Source organism: Punica granatum, chromosome 6 (assembly GCF_007655135.1).
Source record: "Punica granatum isolate Tunisia-2019 chromosome 6, ASM765513v2, whole genome shotgun sequence".
NCBI classification, from domain to species: Eukaryota; Viridiplantae; Streptophyta; class Magnoliopsida; order Myrtales; family Lythraceae; genus Punica; species Punica granatum.
Genome location: NC_045132.1, coordinates 21,854,920 through 21,875,133, shown reverse-complemented (window position 1 = coordinate 21,875,133; position 20,214 = coordinate 21,854,920). Strand labels below are relative to the sequence as shown.

At 34.6% G+C, this 20,214-nt stretch overlaps 2 protein-coding genes across 2 annotated transcripts; one reads left to right on the top strand and one right to left on the bottom strand.

Moving 5' to 3' along the window:
- Window positions 1-7,523: 7,523 nt before the first annotated feature.
- LOC116211728 (cytochrome P450 94A1-like) lies at window positions 7,524-9,567 on the bottom strand. Its single transcript, XM_031546225.1, has 2 exons — window positions 9,163-9,567; window positions 7,524-9,045 (listed from the first exon to the last, which is right to left on the bottom strand). The coding sequence occupies exons 1-2, from the start codon at window positions 9,562-9,564 to the stop codon at window positions 8,590-8,592; spliced, it is 858 nt and encodes a 285-aa protein (XP_031402085.1). The 5' UTR covers window positions 9,565-9,567; the 3' UTR covers window positions 7,524-8,589.
- Window positions 9,568-14,289: 4,722 nt separating this feature from the next.
- Window positions 14,290-17,585, top strand: LOC116212374 (single-stranded DNA-binding protein WHY1, chloroplastic-like). The gene is made up of 7 exons (XM_031546949.1): window positions 14,290-14,567; window positions 15,078-15,178; window positions 15,255-15,347; window positions 15,606-15,700; window positions 15,910-15,983; window positions 16,802-16,890; window positions 17,213-17,585. The coding sequence occupies exons 1-7, from the start codon at window positions 14,333-14,335 to the stop codon at window positions 17,330-17,332; spliced, it is 807 nt and encodes a 268-aa protein (XP_031402809.1). The 5' UTR covers window positions 14,290-14,332; the 3' UTR covers window positions 17,333-17,585.
- The last annotated feature ends 2,629 nt before the right edge of the window (window positions 17,586-20,214 follow it).

The following is a 20,214-nucleotide window of genomic DNA, read 5'->3' as shown; positions in this document are numbered from 1 at the left end:
TCGCCTATGATTTTGTTCTCCCTTCTATTAATAACTTCGGAACCCATATAGAATATGACTTGAATTAGATCAATTCTTTTTTGAATTTCTATGTATGCAATTCCCTCCCGGTTATATTTAACGGAGTTCACGTGGTAAAATCACAATTCTCTAGTGTATTCTAATTTTTGTTGATTTTTAGAAATATAACAAAATATAAACTTTTAAGTGTTTTGTGATTTTGTCACGTAAATTCCGTTACATTTAACCGTTACACATAAGTCTTTCTCATAAGAGATTTTTTTTCTATTTTCTATTTAATTTTTTATACAATGCTATATATATATATATTTTTTTTTTAAATCTTCATGTAGACCCTTATAATAATTTTTTGGTTGTGCAAATCATATAGAATGATGACTTCGAGTAATACCAAGTTTGAAACCAAGCGGATTTAATTTTTGTCGAGCCGTCAGCTCATTAAGAGATAAAATTCTAACAATATGAATTTTTTGCATTCATAAGCACTCAAACTCGAGGCCTTGCTTAAGGGCTCAGCAAGGATTTTACTTCGTTCACAAAACTCAAACTCGAGACTCTACTTAAGAGGAACAAGCATTGAACCACTTAAATTAATCAAAATTATTTTTTTAATCAATGTGCATCCCGGTATCTAGAAGTCCAATTGACGCTCGGTTAATCCAGTTCAGCTGAATTGGCCCACTTAAGGGTAAAACTCATTCAACGTGAATTTTCTCTATTCGTAAAACTCGAATATGAGATTTTACTTAAAAATCGACTAAGTAAAAATGATATTTTTACTTCAACATTATTTAGATGATGCTTCGATGGAAGTGTTATTATCTTAAAATTACTAATTTTGTTTAAGATTCTTCTCAAAATAAGACTAGAAACAAATTAGTATGGGACTTTCTTATACTTACATGCATCAATGAATCATGATTTCATTAGAAACAATAAATTAGTAATTATTTTTTTTATTAGCAAAATAATATGCTTAGTCAAACATGCAAAATATATCTCTTTATCAAGAATAATCATATCAAAATTGATAATTTCGTTATTTCTTTTGGTCCCAAATTTTTTTAGTATATGACAAACCATTGTACCATCTCAAAATCTATTAAGGTATGGATTAAAAAATCAATGATATAGAAAAAAATTCATGCAAATATAATAGTTCTAAGCAAATATTAAATGCACAAAACAAATTAATATCCATTAAAAAAGATAACATCCTAAACGAATTACTTTATAAAAAAAAAGATGAATTTGACGATCATGGATTTTGAGAAAACCTGACGAAACCTAGTGAAATACTGGTGACGTCTTGTGAATCGACCAAATTGGTGTAAGATATTGGTGTTAGTATATCAAATAATATGAATAATTTTTTGTAATTTATTGATATTATTAACACTATTCACTTTGTTTTAACTACATTTTATTTATGCATAACGTGTAAAATTATTTACATTAGTTGCAACAAAAAATTATGCAATTACGCCCGCGCAACGCAGGGGTTATCATCTAGGAAACAATATATACCATATGTGATGTAAATGGACTGCATTAATGGACCACAATGTTCACCCAAAAAGGAAAAATGGACCACAAGTTAAAAGAAAAAACTGAAAATCCATCAATCATTTTCACTATCTTGTTGTCGCACGCATGCTCCTTTATAATATGACACGAGAGGTCGTTCCACTTCTACCCCAATGTTTTAATTCAATTAAAAAGCGAGACATGTGAGCTTCATTTTAATGATTCCCCACTCTCCATTCTCATAATTTTTATAAATTTTAATTTTAGTGAAATTATGATACTTAGTTATGCATAGAAAATCACGAACGAAAATTAGAATTTTGTTAGATCATGAAAAGTTTTCTCCATAATTGTTGTATTTAAATCACTGATAAAACTTCAAATGCTTTCCTGGGGAAAAAGCCTTAATTTTCGCAAAAATTTTAAAAAATTCCATGACCATGATATGTATCAAATAAATAATACTTTGTTAATATATTCTAAAACACTTAAATAATATGAATATGTATCAATTAAATACCCGTGCGTTGCGCGAGCACTTGTCGATTAAATATTATGAAAATTGAATAAATTATTTAAATATATTTTTCCCGTTAGATTAATAATGGCGCTCTTGTTGAAGGGCGGCCGATAATGTAGATAGACTTGACGAGTGTGACTATTATTTCCTGTAGTGAGACTTGACGAATGGGGCTCTTCTCTTATGGCTTGGCAAAAAAATGGGTTGGTAAAAAAACCCTATTTCTTGTTGTGAGACTTGACGAATGAAATTTTTCCTGTTGTGAGAGGTTACAGCCCGTGACATAACATCTCCACTGTCCCCTCTCGAAGTATCGAGATATCTGGGCAAAGAAAAGAATTATTTGAGAAATATTGAATTATCTATTCTTTCTCCTATCAAGGCACTCCTTAGCCGTTGAACATAGTGGACGTTTGATTGTAAAGTTAACTATTATAATTATTTTTTCCAAATTAAAACACTACAATCGTGATTGAAAAACGTGAAATTCTCATATCACAACAATATCATAACCAGCATTGCCACCCACCCACCCCCCCGCCCCCCTTTCTTCCTCCGTCTTCCTTCCTTCTTCTCCTTCGCAGGTCTCGGGTCCTTTTTGTTTCCCTTTTTATAATAATTTACCATTTATTAAACTTTATTTGCAGTCAATAATAATTTATATAATTTTATAATTAATTTATTTTCAATTTTACAATTATTTGTTTAATTAATATTATTTTACAATAAATATATATTAGAAGAATTTACAATTCACAATTATTTTCAACTTTAATATGCAAATATTTTCTTTTTAACTTTTCAATTATTTAATTACTGAAAATAATATTTACCATACAATATTAATTTTTTACAAATTGTTTTACAATAAATAAATAACTATCTATCTTTTATTTAACAATATTTTATTTTTAATTTACAATAAATATTTATTGTACAATATTACTATATTAATCTAGAGTCATTTTAGATATTTACATTATTTTTCATTTATAATTATAAAAATCCAACTTTGAAATTTATTTTAGTTTTTATTTTATAAAAATAACTCTATTATACAAACTTTTGACTTAAGTCATTTATTTGATTTCATAAATCTATTCCGACTTTTTTATTTTACAATTTACATTTTTTTTCTTTTTCAACTTTATTTTAGATATTTATTTCCGATTCCAAGCTATTTAATAAAGAAAATCGATTATATAAATAGATAAGTGAAACATCTTGCTTGCAAGGTAGGAGAATTACCGTATTAATTTATATATAAGACATTAATTAGAACGAGGTTAGCAGATAGCTCGCACTAATATATAACTGATATATTAATTTTTCTACCAAGATATTAGTTTGAGCAAATAACAGTTTTAGGTGGAATCAATTTTTAAAGCGCAAGTTTATCATGTAATAATCACAATAGTGTGAACTGACTTAATATATAGTGCGCATCAGAAATTATCGTGAGAAGATGTACTGTAGATGAAGTCACAACATATACATAGTGCTCATAATCGATTTTTTTTTTGTTTCAATAATTATGCTGTGTATTTATATAGGCCTAATTATCCTGGACAGCATGTTGTTATTTTATATTACTCTTGAAAAATTGAAGTAAAATAATAAATAATAAAAGGATCATATTAGTTTTCACACAAGAAGTTAGTTCAAGCATGTAGTATAACGATTATAACCAACAATAATATGGGAGCGGATTTTACATTCACTCTAGAGCGATAATTTTACTTTAACAATTATTGTGGTGCCTTCGATTTATCTGACTAATATACTCTTCTAAACTAACAAACTTCGACTATGTATTGGCTGAACCCAGTAATGACTTAATTAGTTTTAAAAATAGATTTTCTAAAAAATGATCTTCTTTTTAAAGTATTGGCTAAATTATCCTAAAAATTTGTTTGAATGAATATGGTATGTGAAAAATAGTCATTCTTTCCATATGCGGTTTTGAAGCTAGCATATATATTAGTTGGAACTAATGTGTTGGATAAGAAATTATTCGTCATTTTTCATATATTAGGTTGGACCATAATAAACTAACGTTAGTATATGCGAGAATGTTATGACTCCAATTATTTCTCATTTGCCAGTTAGTTTTGATCCGTAAACAGTGCACTTTATTTGTAAATTCACAATATGTAATGGTACATCGAAAATTTGACTATGGAAAGCTTGACCAGATAGCTCGAATGGCTCATTGCCTAGTTTCTTAATCCATAAAAACTCTGCTTCTTGCCACTATTTTAATAAAAAGGTTTGTCTTTCCTTATCTTTCTATTAAACTGTCCAAAATATTTGGCCCTATCTAACAGTTCATACTCCAAGAGCATAGTTAAGTTTTTGAATCAACTTTCACTTATTTGTTTTATGGTTAATGTAATAAATGAATAATTGTATATGTTAATCCGAGACCTATGAAATGGCGGGTCAATTTTATTTTCAACATAGCAAATTAGTTCGGGCCAAAAAGTATCGATAGTTCAAACAGTAATGACAAACATAATTGTTTATCTTCAACGACAGAACATATTGGTTCGATTGAACATCATATCTAGTTTGAACTGAGCTAATAATGATGACAAACATAATTGTTTATCTTCAACAGAACGTATTGGTTCGATTGAGCATCATATCTAGTTTGAACTGAGTTATAAATGATAATGGAATGTGTACGATAACACTTGCAGTGAAAAAAGTAAAGAAAGGGGTCACGCTAATAATCATCGAAACATGAGAAAATTTTGAGATAGTAAATATGATAGTTCAAACTCATATATAGAAAGATTGATTGTCTTCGACATAGCATATTTGCTCACAAAATTTCTTGCAATGTTTCCTGTCTAATATAATTCTAAAAAAGATTATCATTTTCCAGGGTAGCTATAAGCTATCACTACATTATTGCTAAATCAAGTCAATATATGATGGAATCACGTTGCATTAGCAGAGCACAATAGTCAGACCAATCAAAGACACCGCAAACAAGAGAGAATAATCGCTTTAAATCCAATTTCAAAATCTATTTCCCATACCAGTTAGTTGTAATTAGTTGTACTATTTGCTCGATTTAAGACGTTCTGCAGGAAAACAGTGTCGTTACATATTAACGTTGGCCAGCTATAAATCTTATTCTGACTATGTTCTGCATAAATTAATACAGTTGCGTTTCATCTTTGAGAGCAAGACATCTTTTAACTCAATTTGAACTAAAAAAATAAAATAATTTTAAATTATAAAATCAAGATGAAGTTGAAAATAAAGTTGATATTCAATATAATAAAGTACGTGCCCAACAATAAAAATATCTAAAATAAAGTTATGGTATTTATAAAATAAAATAATATAAAATTTATATAGATTTATTATTCTATAATTATAAAATAAGATAAAAACTAAAACAATTGTTTAATAACTAGATTAAATTATAAAATATTTTTTAAAATTAAAATAAATATTGTAAAAATAAATAGTATTTATGGTTGTTGTAAAATAAATAATTAAAAATTAATTTTATTCTGAAATAAATATTTAACTACAAATAATTTTTTAAAATAAATATTATTTATTGTAAATAAATGATTGTAAATTTGAAAATAAAATATTTTTAAATAAAGTTGAAAATTTGAATTATGAAAAAAGAAAGCAGCCTTGTTAATTCACAAAATTAATTTAAAGAGGGAAAAAAAAGGACAGGAAGGAGAAGGAAACTGCCAGTGGGAGGAAGGAGCAGGGGTGTCGGCAGGCGGCTCCGACCCCACCTACGAGGTTGGTCGGCGGCCCCGATCCCACTTACATCCCATATTTTGATCATCCCTTGGCCCCAGTCCACTGCTGATTTTGCCACCTCAGGACTTAGGTAGTTAGGCCTTTTTCTTTTTCTTTTTTTGTTGGTCCCCTTTCTTTTACCTACGAGGTTGGTCAGCACGGCCGTTAGATGTCGACGGAAAAGATAACGCCGAGATAGATTTGATGCAAAAAGTAAATCATAGGATAAATTTGACCAAAAAAAAAGCATAGGATAAATTTGATAAAACGGACAAACCATGAGTCATTTTAAATAAAAATCCCTATTCCAAAATTGGCCTATTGCATCCTCTGATTCCTTTCTTTGATCGTGTTTATGTTTCTCGACTATTAAATCTCCTTGGAGCAAGTCCGGTTTTGTTCTCACTAATCATGTTGACCTGGTTTCAACTGGAAGCTTCAATCAATCAAACCATAGTTCAAATAATACCAAGACGTGAGGGTCTAGCTAGCTCATTTCGGCCAATACATCTACAATTATTATGAAACACTTCGATGATCAAATGCTCCCTCAACTTCATGCCCGTCGTAGCGAAAGCATTCGCACAAAAGTTGCCTTCAGAATGAATATCTCAAACTTGAAAACCAAAGAATTGGTTGGAAAGAAATATGTAATATGCAGTAATAAGAATATATATATATATATATATATATATGAAAATAACTGAATTTTCACACCGTCGTATCATCAAAAAATAAAACGAAACTCTCTCATGATGTTGCGTCATCATTTTTATAGTAAGAAAATTTTATATTCTTTTACCAAGAAATATTTATCTACCGTGAAAATATATTAATAATAATTTCTAATATAATATATATAGTAGAATATATAGATTATATTCACACATAGTCAAATGGAATACATAACTTGACATGGCAAAGCCACATTGTCGCTTTAGTTATCTAAATATTATATTGTGAAATATTCGATATACAATCAAATATATACTAAAATATTTGCATACAATTAAATAATAATATACCAATCTTATACTATAGGATTATAAATATTATATATATGCCATTTGATACAAGTGTAATATATAATGACGTTATAGTAATATATATACTGGAACTACACATACAGTATTCATTTTAGAAATATATATATATTTGCAGTATATATAATTTATTGATACTTCGACTATTATTACTAATTATATATATATGGGAATAAAGTTTCGAATTGAATTTTCATACCGTCACATTATCAAAAATATAAAACGGAGTTCTCTCATGATGCCATGTCATCGTTTATATAATAAGAAAATTTTTATATTCTTTTATTAAGAAATTTTTATATTTAGTGTGCATGCTAGTATCTAAAATTTCATGGGCCCGGATTAGTTTAGTTCGAGCCAGAACTGTCCATTATAATAGAGTTTTTAACTATCACTGAATCCCCTCCCCAAAGCCTAGGCCACTGCTCTATCTCCAAGCACCAACACCTCTCGGCTACAGCCTGATCCAATTCCCTAGCAAAACCTCTTGCTTTTAGCTCATTGCTCGATCCGGAATAAAACTATCCTGCAAAAGCTGCCAGCCGACTGGAGTACTACGAGCAACAATATGTAGCTGTTCAGTGCGCTGGACTGCTCTCTTTAGCTCCCACCAGTGAAGGCAATAAGCCTGTCATCAGGTGAGATTTTGCTTCTTTAAGCTCCCTTCAGTGAGCAGAGGGTGAAAATCTAATTCTTGAGCATGTGCAAGTCTTTTAGGCTGAGAGAATGAGGATTGCCATGAGGTGAGAGCAAAGGTGTTGGTTTTACGGTTTTCTTGTCGACTGTTGATGAATTCATCTTCGATTTAATTTGAGGAATATACGAAGTTTAGCCTGAGGATCTTAGCTAGCTTACTCACATAACTGTCTTAATTGTTAAAGTTTCCGTTCATACACAAGTTCGAAGAATGATTGATTGTCAACTAAAGAAATTAACACGACAACATAAAGCTTATTACTTGAAAGAAACGAAAGAGCCAACTATAAGTTCATATACGCCATAAGAAAAGGTCAAGCCAAAATTGACCATAATCCCTCAGTCTTCCCTATCCTCAATCCTAACTGGAAACCCGCCTTCCATTTTTGAGGTCAAGTACGCGAGGAAAACTGGTTCGGTCCCCTCCTCTGCCACTGGGACAATTCGGAACCGCCGGAGAACCCCAGAAACCACCCGTTTCATTTGGAGAAACGCCGTCTCCCTGCCAAGGCAGATCCTTGGCCCGGCCTGAAACACTGGGTATGTGAAGGAATCCCTCCCTACGAAACTCCATTTTCTATCAGCCTCATCCACCTTCTCAAGCCACCTCTCGGGCTTGAACTCAGCCCAGTCGGGTCCCCATATCTTTTCCGATCTTCCCATTGCATACGGGTGGTATGTGACTCTTGTGCCCTTTTTTATGACTGTTCCATCGGGTAGGATGTCATCGCTTGTTGCTTCCTTAGTATCGAGCGGGACCGGTGGATAAAACCGCATGCTCTCACAAAGTGAGGCATGGGTATACACCAAGTCCTTCACATCCTCATAGATTGGCGTCTCGGACTTTTCCCTTATTTCTCTGAGCACTTGATTTTCCACGTGCGGGTTACGTGATAATAGCCAAAAGTACCATGTCAGAGCTGCTGATGTTGTGTCCCGGCCAGCGATTATGAAGCTAATGACAATGTCGATGACAAATTCTTCATCAGAGTGACTAGAGCTTTAGAAACGGGACAAGAGATCTTGCGTCTCAAGGGATGAGCTCCCGCTTAGCTGCTCCCTCTTCTTCTGTTTGATTATTTTCCGAGCAAACTCACGGATTTCAGCTACTGCGATTTTCAGCCGTTTTTCTGATCCAATATTAAGCAAGCCCTTGATTTTCCATAACATTGGAAATGGCATGGAGAACCTCTGGCTGCTCAATTGGACAGCCTCGTCGAAAGCTTGAGTGAATTTTTCCTCAGGAAGGGATGGCAAAAGACAGGCGGGGTCATGACCGAAGGCTATCTTGCATATATTGTCGAAAGCGAATCTCTGGAGAATGTCTTGCATGTCAAGTACGGTCCCCTTTCTGGCAGCCTCAGACAGGAGAGGGATGAGCCGATCATTCAGCTCCATGTCGACGACTGTCTCGACAAATTTCCGGAGAGATTTCGTGTTAAATTCGTGGCTCGACACCTGTAAAAGAGCAACAAATTGATGAACACATTCTTCTACGAAAACAAGTATTAATTAGAACTTCCTAAAGCATCGCTTTCCTACGGAAAATACGTGACTGTGTATATATAAGTTTACCTGTCTCTGGAATTTCCAGGAGTCGCCATCAATGTTGAAGATCCCGTCTCCAAGAATCTCCCCAAAGACGCCTCGGAACAAGTAGCCCTTCTCGTAAGTAGTAAATCGGGTCTTAAGGATGTGCTGCACATTGGCTGGATTGCCAGTAAGTATCCGGCGCTTGCCGAACAGACTGTGGGTGGCGTACGTGGCTGTGGGAGAGAGCCCGATGAGGTCTGAAGTCCTCTGGACCCACCTCTTCCTGTCCTCGACCAGCGCAACGTAAACCGCACTTTTCAAAGACGACAGGGGGAAACGTTGTTGGAATATGGCAAGGAGGAGAAAGAAGAGAGGGAGAAGGAGGGAAAGGGGGAGGGAGAATGAAGCCGTGAGTTCCATTGACATGGCAAGAAGAGATGACATGGAGTTCTATGCTATTTTGGAGAATTACTGATGTATATATATATATATATATATATATTTGTCAGAGCGGGGAATATGTCGAGAGATGTTTGAATTGTCGTTGATTTGTAACTTGCACAAGCATTGGCATGTGTATATATATGCGCGCGCGTGCATGTATAAAAGTTGGTCCATGTCTTGTAATTGGTCACAATTGGTTAAGTTTTCCTTGAGCAAAAAGTTTCTTCGTTCACATTAGTCGTGGACATTTGCTTTTCTTTAAACGTACTTTTTATAAAATTATAATTAACACGAGTTGATTAAGTGGTTCTACATCTCTTTTTTTAAATAAGATCACAAGACATTCGAGTCTTGTGAATGAAAAAACTCTATCATGGGATACATTGTTGAAATTCATAATCTCTCGTAAGAGTCTCACATGCTTAGTATAATGAAATAAAATAAAAAATTTAATATTGTGATACGGGTAGTTTCATCACGAAAATGAAACCTAAAGTCTTTACATTTTTTATTTTTTATTTATAAGCAAGGATGATCGGATAGTATTAATAGGAATATACAACATTGAGATCAAGATAACCCTAAAACATACAGAAGGTAGGAAAATTGGACTTGTTGCCATATTGGCTTAAGCCGTGCGCTTGAAAGTTATCCGATCGAGGAGACCAAGTACATTTACATTATTAGGTGATACTACACCCCTTTTCTCTAGAATCTCTTAATTTTAGGTTATATGCAACTGTATAACAAAGAAAAAAAAGCCTTTATACTTTTAGAAAAAATAATTAAATACCATCTGGTTCGACCGAATTGGCCAGTTGGATTGGTTTGATTTAGAACCGACACCTTGTCCAGTCTGATTCTCTTAAAGATCGAAATTGCACCTTTTGACCGACAAGCCTATTAAACTGAGCGATTTTTTACTGAATCCAACGAACCCATATGAACCGACCGGTTCTATATATTTCTTTTTATAGAAAAATTAAATTGCATGCATGAAGAGTTGAACCAAAACCTCCACCTCCCTAAGAGGGACATGCCTAGCCTCTTAGCCATTTAGGCAATAGCCATATTTGTTTCCTTTTGATTAATTTTTTTCTCTTTAGGCATAGCAAAGGAAGACATCAAACCTCGAGTCGGATCCATAAATCCCATGAACTCATACCTCGACCGATTCAATATCTAGTCCGGTTTTTATAACACTATGATGAACCAATTGACTTGAAGATCCTCAATGTTAAATGATATATTGTTTTTTTTATTTCTTTGGAGAATTTTGACCATGATTTACCTCCCTTAAAAATAAAAATAAGAAATAAAAGAAGCAGTAGGTGTAAGCTCTTGCCTCATAGGTTATCTACTCCATAATTTTCCGATGTTTTTGTCGAGGGTCAACTCCTAAAAAAGTAGAAGCACGCAAGTTGGAAAAAGATCACTAAAGGAAAATTCAAATTTTTAGCTGTGTTTAATACAAAAGAATAATTATTATAGAAGATAATAAAAATTAAAATATGGAAGCATCAATGCGACCTGCCTTATAACCATCAGTGAGCCTCCTTGAGGTCCAAGCTTTCCGTTAGGGATGCACCAAAGAGAAAACAAAACGAACAGAAGGAAAAAAGTTGACATGTTCAGCCCGAATTAAATCAGACTGAAAACATTCAATAATCAATCTAGTTTCATGGAAATTTTCAATTCGGAAACACCAAAGATATTTCACAGGATTTTTCTAGCCAGAACAATTGCTCTCATCCTCAACCATGTAAGCTAAACGGTGAACACAAGATTTTAAGGTGAATCTCTCGCAAGAATCAGTCCTAGACTTTCTTTTGATAAGCGGATCAGTCCCAAACTTACCTGCCTGGGGGATGCCTGCGTGTTGGGTAGTTATTAAGAGGCTTTTCTTGAGCCGATCGATAATATGACCCAGTGAACTAAATTACATAAAAGCGGGGTATGGAGCCCTAATTATATGGTCAAAGGGAAAGTTAGTTAATGCCCTCCAGAGGAAGATATGAGATATGGATACCCCAAGAAAGCTCCAAAGAGTAACGAGCCATTCAATTCACACGAAAGTTAATTTCTCTAAAAGTGTGACAAATCCGCACTTGCCAATCCTTTGCCATAAGATTACAAATGGCACTGACCAGCCCCTAAATACAAGGATAGCAACTTCCTTGTCTCAGGATTAGATCGCAAACAATTTCGGATTCAAACCTCTCAGCAATGATGTACTTGAAACTGAGTGACCAAGCTAGCTCTAAACAGGTCTTAATGCCCCATAGCTCTGCCACAACTACTGCTGCTATGCCAATATTCTGTGCAAAGCCTCATAGCCAACGACTCTGAATCTCGGATTGGCCCCGCTGAACCCGCCAAACCTGAACTGCCCTTTCGAATCTCCATCAGTTTTTAACATGACCAAACCCACCGCTGGCCGAGACCACTTGATCCATTGCTACTCTTTAATTGGTTCATGGAATGCCCGGGAGTTGAAGTCCAGAGACTGTCAAATGAATTATATAAAAAGTAATGCCTCATTTGGTTTATAAGTGATATTTTAAAATCATAACTTAACTTAATTATACTCACAATCAAACAAAATAACTCATTAAAAGTCAAACAGATAGGCCTCATACATAAATATTTATATCACTCCATTATAATAGAACTCCATAATTAATAAATTCTCTACACCAACTCCTCATACAAAATCAAAAGGTAGGATCCACCGCTTAATTCAAACGGTCAACATCGCTTTGTTTTTTTCAAAATTAAAATTTGATTTTGAATTGTTACTTACAAACCAAACACAGCATAAATATTTGAGGTCAAGTAATTTAGTTAAAAAAATACAAGTAATTTTCTGACATGTACCATGTGTACATTCAACCCTATGTATCAGCTTGAAGTGATAAGTCATTGTCTTTTGGCCACGTGCAAGGACAAACCTAGGAATTTAGACTAGGGGCAAAATTTTTAAGAAGGCAAAGAAATAATAGAATCGTGAAGTCAATGAGGAAGGAGAGAAATAATTTCATTAAAAAAATTATTAAATCGGTGAAATATGCTAAAACTTTTGTTGATTTTTCAAGTCCAAAGGGGCAAGCCCACACACGCTTCCCCAAATCCATCCTTGGCCACAAGTCGATGTTTATTTATTTATTTTATTTTTATTTTTTTGAAAGTTTAGTTTGTCTCAAAGATTTTTATTGTGATTATATCTCGTTATATGGCATCAAAAAATATTTAAATAGATCACAATAAATAGATAAATGGGTACTAATTATGGCGATTAATTGCCATATATGTTATGAATTAGCAATATTAATGATATTTTCTCAATGTAATAACGTGAGATATGACTATCTAATATATCCATGGCCTATGCTCTTTACTTCTCTCGATGAGTTGGCTTATGGCTGCTTGTACTCTATATAAATCACAGCTTTATCTCTAACTACATGAAAGGCCGCGTATATCTGCTGATTAGAGTTTTTAGATATAACAAATCAAAAAAAAAAAAGACCGTAATATGAAAGTTTATTTGTAAGTAAACTTGTCCATGAGAAAGTTATTTTTTTTCTTCTTTTGCAATTTTGGTAAAATTCCTCTGCTTATCTTGTTTGCCCGAGGCTGTTGACTGAATAATGTGTCAGATATCTATTTTTATACTTTTACAATAACGGGAGATCTCCTGGTTCATAGGACAGAATAGGTTATATATTTTCATTGTGAAAATAATGAAAACTTATCCACAATCAGTGAGTTTTCCTTTTTTTTTTTTTTTAAGTTCTATGAGTGATGTGGCGAGATTATAACATGTCATTTGTTGTGTTATGATTAGTAGGAATTTCAAAAGTCATTCAACTGGAAACTATCTACATTTTACCTGATATCACTGGGCGAGTTATTTTAGCTTTAATAATTGTATGTAAAACATTTATCATATCTTGGTCTCACTTTCAATTTGGGTTTTATCCATACTAATAATACTATTTCATTAACTAATTACCATTATATTGAAAGGATAATAGTAAATTTGACGAAAGTAGTTACGTTCATCTCTCTTTCTCCCTCGCCCTTTTCCATCTCTCTCTTTCCTCTTCTTTCAAATAAATGGTAAGCAACTTCCACCTTATAAAAAAATAAAAAAATAAAAAAATTTAAGCATTGTTATATGCTTTCTCGCAAAAAAAAAAAACCACAATATTTATCAATATTTCAATAAATTTTATTTTTCGGTTAAAGGCCTAATCCAATAGACTTTATTTAATTTTATATGAAGGAGTCCATGAATTTAATTGACACCTAAGAGCAAAATAAAAAATAAAAAAGTCAAACAAATTTTATTATTGGAACCTTTTTCATTTTATGCAGAATTCGAGTTTTTCATTATAACGAGAGATGCGCGCCCTCTTGTCCAACATAATGACGATGACGATGATGTTGTAATAAGATTAGCATTTGAGTTTGAATAAAAAAAAGTTTGAATTGTCCGGTGGCAGTTTTGTTCTTCTAATTCGATTTTCGTTTTGACTATGGTTGAATGGTTCTAATAATTCATGTGCCAAAAATTCGGGACCAATCCCGGCCCCCAGGAACACCCCCAACTTACTATTCGGCTGGGCCTAAACTGACTTCCTCAATGGGCCGAGGCCCATAATCATTCGCGGTTGATTTTTTAATTGAAATGGAGCTGACATAAAAGAGCCACCGTTACGTTACCGCGAAAGCAGAGAGAGAGAGAGAGAGAGAGAGAGAGAGGATGTTTCAGCTTCAGTCTCTCTGCACTATCCCCTCCCAAAACCCTAGGCTCTGCTTCCACCGCTCTCTCATCTCCCGTCAACCCCTCGGCTGCGACCGCTCGACCACCGGCGGAGCCTCCCGGGTGCCTGTATCTCGGAGCTCGAACCGGAATCTCTCCTTGAAATGCCGCCAGTCCGAGTACTACGAGCAGCAGCAGCGGTACGGCGCAGCAGTGAACTCCTCCACCGGTGGTGGTAAGGCTCTCTCTCACGGTGTGCTTTTTGCTTTTCTGACCTCAGTATTGCTTCCGGAAGAGTAGCATGTGAGAATTGGCTGAGCGGTAACGTGTGAGGATGCTGAGGAGGGTGTCGAGGTTGTGATTTTAGGGTCTTCTGGTCAACTATTGAACTCATTCTCTGAGCATTTCCTTATGTTTTTTAGTGGGGGGAGTGTGGAATATTCAGTTTATTGAAGGTACGAGATTTTGTGCGGTTCTCTGGCTTTCTCGCACGAGTGTCTTTGGGCAAAATGACATTGTGGTTGCCATTGATTTCCTCTCTGGAAAATTCCATTTGTCCTTCTTGTAGAAGGTTAGAAGAAGATGCTTGAAGAGCCTGTACGTACAGGCCTCGTGATATAGTTCGATCAAATGCTTATATAAACTGTGGAGATGCTGCAAATAGACATTTTCGTAATCTGCAACAAAAGAAAAGATTCACGATTTATGGGGGAATAATTGGCCATATTTTTTAATGAACTTACAGCGGGAACCTCACCACCTAAGGTTTTCGTGGGCCATTCGATATACAAAGGAAAGGCGGCATTGACAGTTGAGCCGAGAGCTCCGGATTTTACTTCTTTGGAGGTATGTTTCATTTAACTTACCTGTTTTCTGGCACGGAGGTTGTTTTGGATCCAGGTTGTTGAGTCTGTTTCTGCAGTCAGGAGCATACAAATTGTCCAGGGAAGGATTTGTGCTGCTTCAGTTTGCACCAGCAGCAGGCGTTCGCACATATGATTGGAGTAGAAAGCAGGTATCCATCTACCTCTTGATGCGGTTTGATCCCATAAAGAATAGATTCCCTGAATATTCTGCAAGAGAGTCGCTACTCCACCTGTTCAGCATGGAAAAAAAAAAAATCTACCTTGATATTTAATTGCTAGCTTCCCTCTTGAACATCTAATTAGAATTTCAAGAGTGCTATAGTAATCTGGTGAATATTGTTCCTGATGTACTATTAAATGCTTTGAATTCTGTGGATATATTGATGATTGTGTCTGCACATTACTAGGTTTTCTCGTTATCAGTGACAGAGATAGCTACTGTTATTGGCCTTGGTGCGAGGGACTCCTGTGAATTCTTCCACGATCCTTTCAAAGGGAAAAGGTATCATCTGCACTGCTTTGGCCTATACTTCATCAATTAGAGAGTATATATTGCTGCATGTTACGGCCGAGGGATGTACACCTGCCCTCCTTTGTAGTTGGAACTCTCTGATACATTTGGAATTCCTTCTTGCAAATTTGCAATTGAGTCTTTTAAGTAGTCTAGGCCATAATGTTATCTTATACCATTTATGATCAAATTGTATGCAGTGACGAGGGCAAGGTACGGAAGGTTTTGAAGGTTGAGCCCCTTCCAGATGGCTCTGGGCACTTCTTTAACCTCAGTAATCATCTGTTCTATATATTCCTGAGGAGTGGGATTTAAATGACACCTGTTTGCACATTGAAATAAAGTGGTCTTATAATTTATCTGTCGTGGAGCAGAGCAAATGCTACCACTGCTGCAAGTAAAAAAAAAAAAAAGCCGATTCTTTATTTATATGTACAGGTCTTTGGAAATAATATATGATGGAAAGTTTCTGGTCGAGGGATCAGCATGCTTCACTGGAATGTGAAATCTCCGGAGTTTAAAGTAGTACAGTTTTGTGGTGGACTATCATCAGTCGTGTTTCACCTGTCATGAATGGAGCCAGCTAAATGGCCCTTGCTTGTTCTTTTTTATCAGCATATTTCATACTGATTGGCAAATTATTTAGTGTCGCCAAGATCATGCGACCCTTTTGCCTAAGGTTATTCTTAATTGTAAAACTTTTTTTTTTGGGGGTAAATTAGGGGGCCTAAGCCCTAAATAGTAAAACTTATTTAATTTACAATCTTTGTTTGTGAGTGCTAAATTGGAGATAGCTTTGATAGTGCACATGTGGAAAATGCTCCACCATTCCAGAAGAACCTTCTAACTATCTTCCACTAATACAATTGAAAGTTTGTGTTTCCAATCTTTCCTGGAGTCACCGAGTTATTTAGCTGCAAGTAGTCATGCAGGAAATTTTTTTTTTTTCGAGGGCTTCTGGCTGTTTGATTTTCACCTTTTTCTTGCTCAGATTGTTGTCGACCAGTAATGTCTCTACCCTGCAAACTGGCTACCTGATTATCTACATTTACTATGCATTATCAAATGTCTAACTTTGCCCTGTGCTGTTAGGTGTTCAAAACAAGATGGTGAATGTGGATGAGAGTATTTATATCCCTGTCACTAAAGCGGAACTTACTGTCCTTGTCTCTGCTTTCAATGTGAGATCCAATACCTCTCATTATCTTGTTTCCCTTGATCTGTAGAATGATCTTTGTAGTCATTAGTCCATGTTCGAAATTGGAGGAAATCTAATGGACGTGGAGTGATTCACAAACTAATAGTAGTCTCTGGCTTAATAGATTAATATCCACCAACTTCAAACAAGGTATTGATCTTCTTAGGAATTTATTTATATCTAAACAACTCTCAGTGCTGCCAATTACTCGACATGTTGTATGACTAGGCATGCAACGGATTTCTTATTCATCTGTCTGTGTATGTTTAACAAGACTACTGCTACATAATCGTTTCGCGTTGCAGTTCATATTGCCCTACTTGTTGGGCTGGCATGCTTATGCGGACACGGTAAGGCCCGATGATGCCCAAAGAACAAACAATGCGAATCCTAGGTATGGCGGGGACTTCGAATGGAGCAGATAAAAGGGTTTTGATTAGAGCCTCTTCAGCACTGGTGAACATAGACACGAATATTTTATGAGCTTCTATGCTCATTTGTATCTTCCCGATAGGGGGAAATTTTGTACGTGACATTACTCATAATGTGGTATCTCTTCGCTCTCTTGATTGTCTCAGTATTCATGTCGTATCTATTTTGTGATCTATCGATCAAGCTAAAAATCGTGTACCTGAAGCACCTGGAGAATGGACAGGTTATGTTGCTTATTGGTCTTAACTGCCGGGCCCATGCCATTGGCTGTCTGTTTTATATGTTCGGATCGCATTTGGATTCGATGATAGGCAGAGCTAATGCCAACAAGTTGAAAGACACATCTGATTTCATAACAACAGTGACTAGTCAACTATCTCACGTAAGAAAGGAAACCTAAACTCTGACTGTCAATAAACTAAGTTACCCATCTATTTATCTACAAGCTTGTCACTGTCTATTAGCTTTGAATCTTTTACACTAATGAGCAGTCCCTTGAGGCTTGAGCAATAAGTAAAACGGATCCGGTGGATTGTTTCGGTGTGCCATGAAAATGGTACGTGTTACTGATCTACTCAAGTATGGTCAGTATTCCCGAATGTCCTCAACCGCCAAGATGATATTTGAACAGCTTGCAAAATCTGATCAAGCGATGAGGCCATGGATATCGTGCACTCAAACTAATAGTCGCAATGGAGTCAATTGAATGTATTTCATTAATGGCTTAACCGTGAGGATGATTTAAGTCATTGACTCTTTACCATTTCTATATCCACCTTTTTCTCCTTTACAAAATTAATGCCATTACGACTCATGAAAGAGATGGAGACGGACTAAAGATCGGTTTTATGTAATTTTTAGGTAGAACAAGTAAACCTAAAGGATTCTCTGCTTATTTTTCTAATTGATGTTGGGGTTGAAAATTCAGATCGACGGCTCTTCTAATTTAATTCATTTGTTAATTTATTGCCATCATCATCATCATCATCATCAATTTAATTAAAATGATTTGATTGTGGACACAAAAGAATCGAGATCTAAGTAAAGATTATTTTCATTGAATAGATTCAGGATATCTCATTATTTCTTCGAAAAAAATGAAAATTAATATTGGGAAAATTTTGTTTGAGGCTGAAGTTCAAATATGGATTATCCGCTGAAGTTACCTCGAAGTTAGAATTTTTATTGTTACTATTATATCATGGACCCATATTTATTTTTGTTCATTTGTTAAAAATAAAAAAGAGATAAAAAATCCTTATATTTTTATTATGATTTTGACAATTATTGTTTTATAAAGAAAACGGGGACTATTATTGGGTATAATTACTCTGTTAATTTCTCTGCCATTGCGGTCATGATTTAAATTTCATGATATTTTATATGAATATTTTGCAATTGGAATGTTTGATAATGGGAAAGACGCAATTAATTAATAATAACGTTAATGTGGATCTATCACATGATATTCTAATTTTAAGGATTCATAAATGGTACTATTGACTACTATGGAAACAGATAGACTGACAATCAAATTAGGATTTATTTATTGAAAGTTGGTTTTTTTTATAATTTATATAGTCAATAAATATTAATTATGCAAATATTATGAGTTGGGCGATGATCTAACAATATGATCACACAATTGGCCCAATTTCCACGGAGAGTCTTAAAATTAATCGGCAGCTGATGTCTGCGTTGCGCATTAAGAAATAAACTAGCAAATGGTATTTACTGATTTCACGTTCAAATTCTGTCTAGATTATTAAGATAACATATGACTTCTTTTAATGATGACATTTCATCAGTTGACATCAACTGCACCATCAAGGTTTATGTAAATTGAGGTTTGTACATATAAACCTCGATGATATGCCTTGCTGAGGGGCGCTAATCGTAATGCACTGTGAGACAAACAGAATTATCATGGCCAAAATTAATTTTTCTCGGAATGCCCAACTAAAATCAGTTGCAAACTATCAATGTACGGTGCGTTTGATATCCATATATATGGACATATCTGAAGCAGTTGATACGTCGCTGGAGAGAAATGTAGTACAATATAGTGGCACATTCATCGAAAAACTAGTGGCGCGTGTCTTTACTCAATAACCGATGAGTTTTAAGTTTGATTTTTTATTGTGAAACTACTCATAACCTTTATTAGACTTTTTATATATTTTTTTTTATACCAGATTCACACGCATGTCTTGTAACCGAAGAAATTGATATCTTCAGCAAAGGAAAAGGAAAGTGAATCGAGTGTTATACAAAAGATCCACTTGGTATCTGAGATTTTGCTTTTGGGAGAGGTCTAATTATTATAAGATTATAACTTATGCTCACAACTAATAATAAGATAATGCATAGAAAGTGGGACGAGCTAGAAGTATAATTGATAATGTAACGGGCATCTCTTTGACCTTGATATGATTATTTATGTACAAATAGTAATATAATCAACGTGCTCCATTTTAAAAACAATGGTGAGCTGCTTCTCTCATTTCTTCTATCTATACCTATTCATATAGTCATTTATTAGTTGAGTGTCCATATTTATTCAAATACTGGTCAATCGAGTTGGTTGGGTTTGGAGTCTCAGCCTAGAATTAAGATATACATATGGGACCGCGTCAAGTAGGCAAGACCGGAGATGGGGCTCCCCTTCGGCGACCTTGTCTGTGGGGCACATCTGCCTTGTAGCCCGACTTCTTCCTCTTTTTATAGTCATACCTTACAAGATGAATTTTATATCTCTGATAGATATAATAACAGCATCATTAATTACGAGCCATTTTAGCTCCGGAAAGAAGCTAAGCACTTTCTACAATGTCTCAGCTACATTATATGATGTTATATTTAGGTCTATATATGA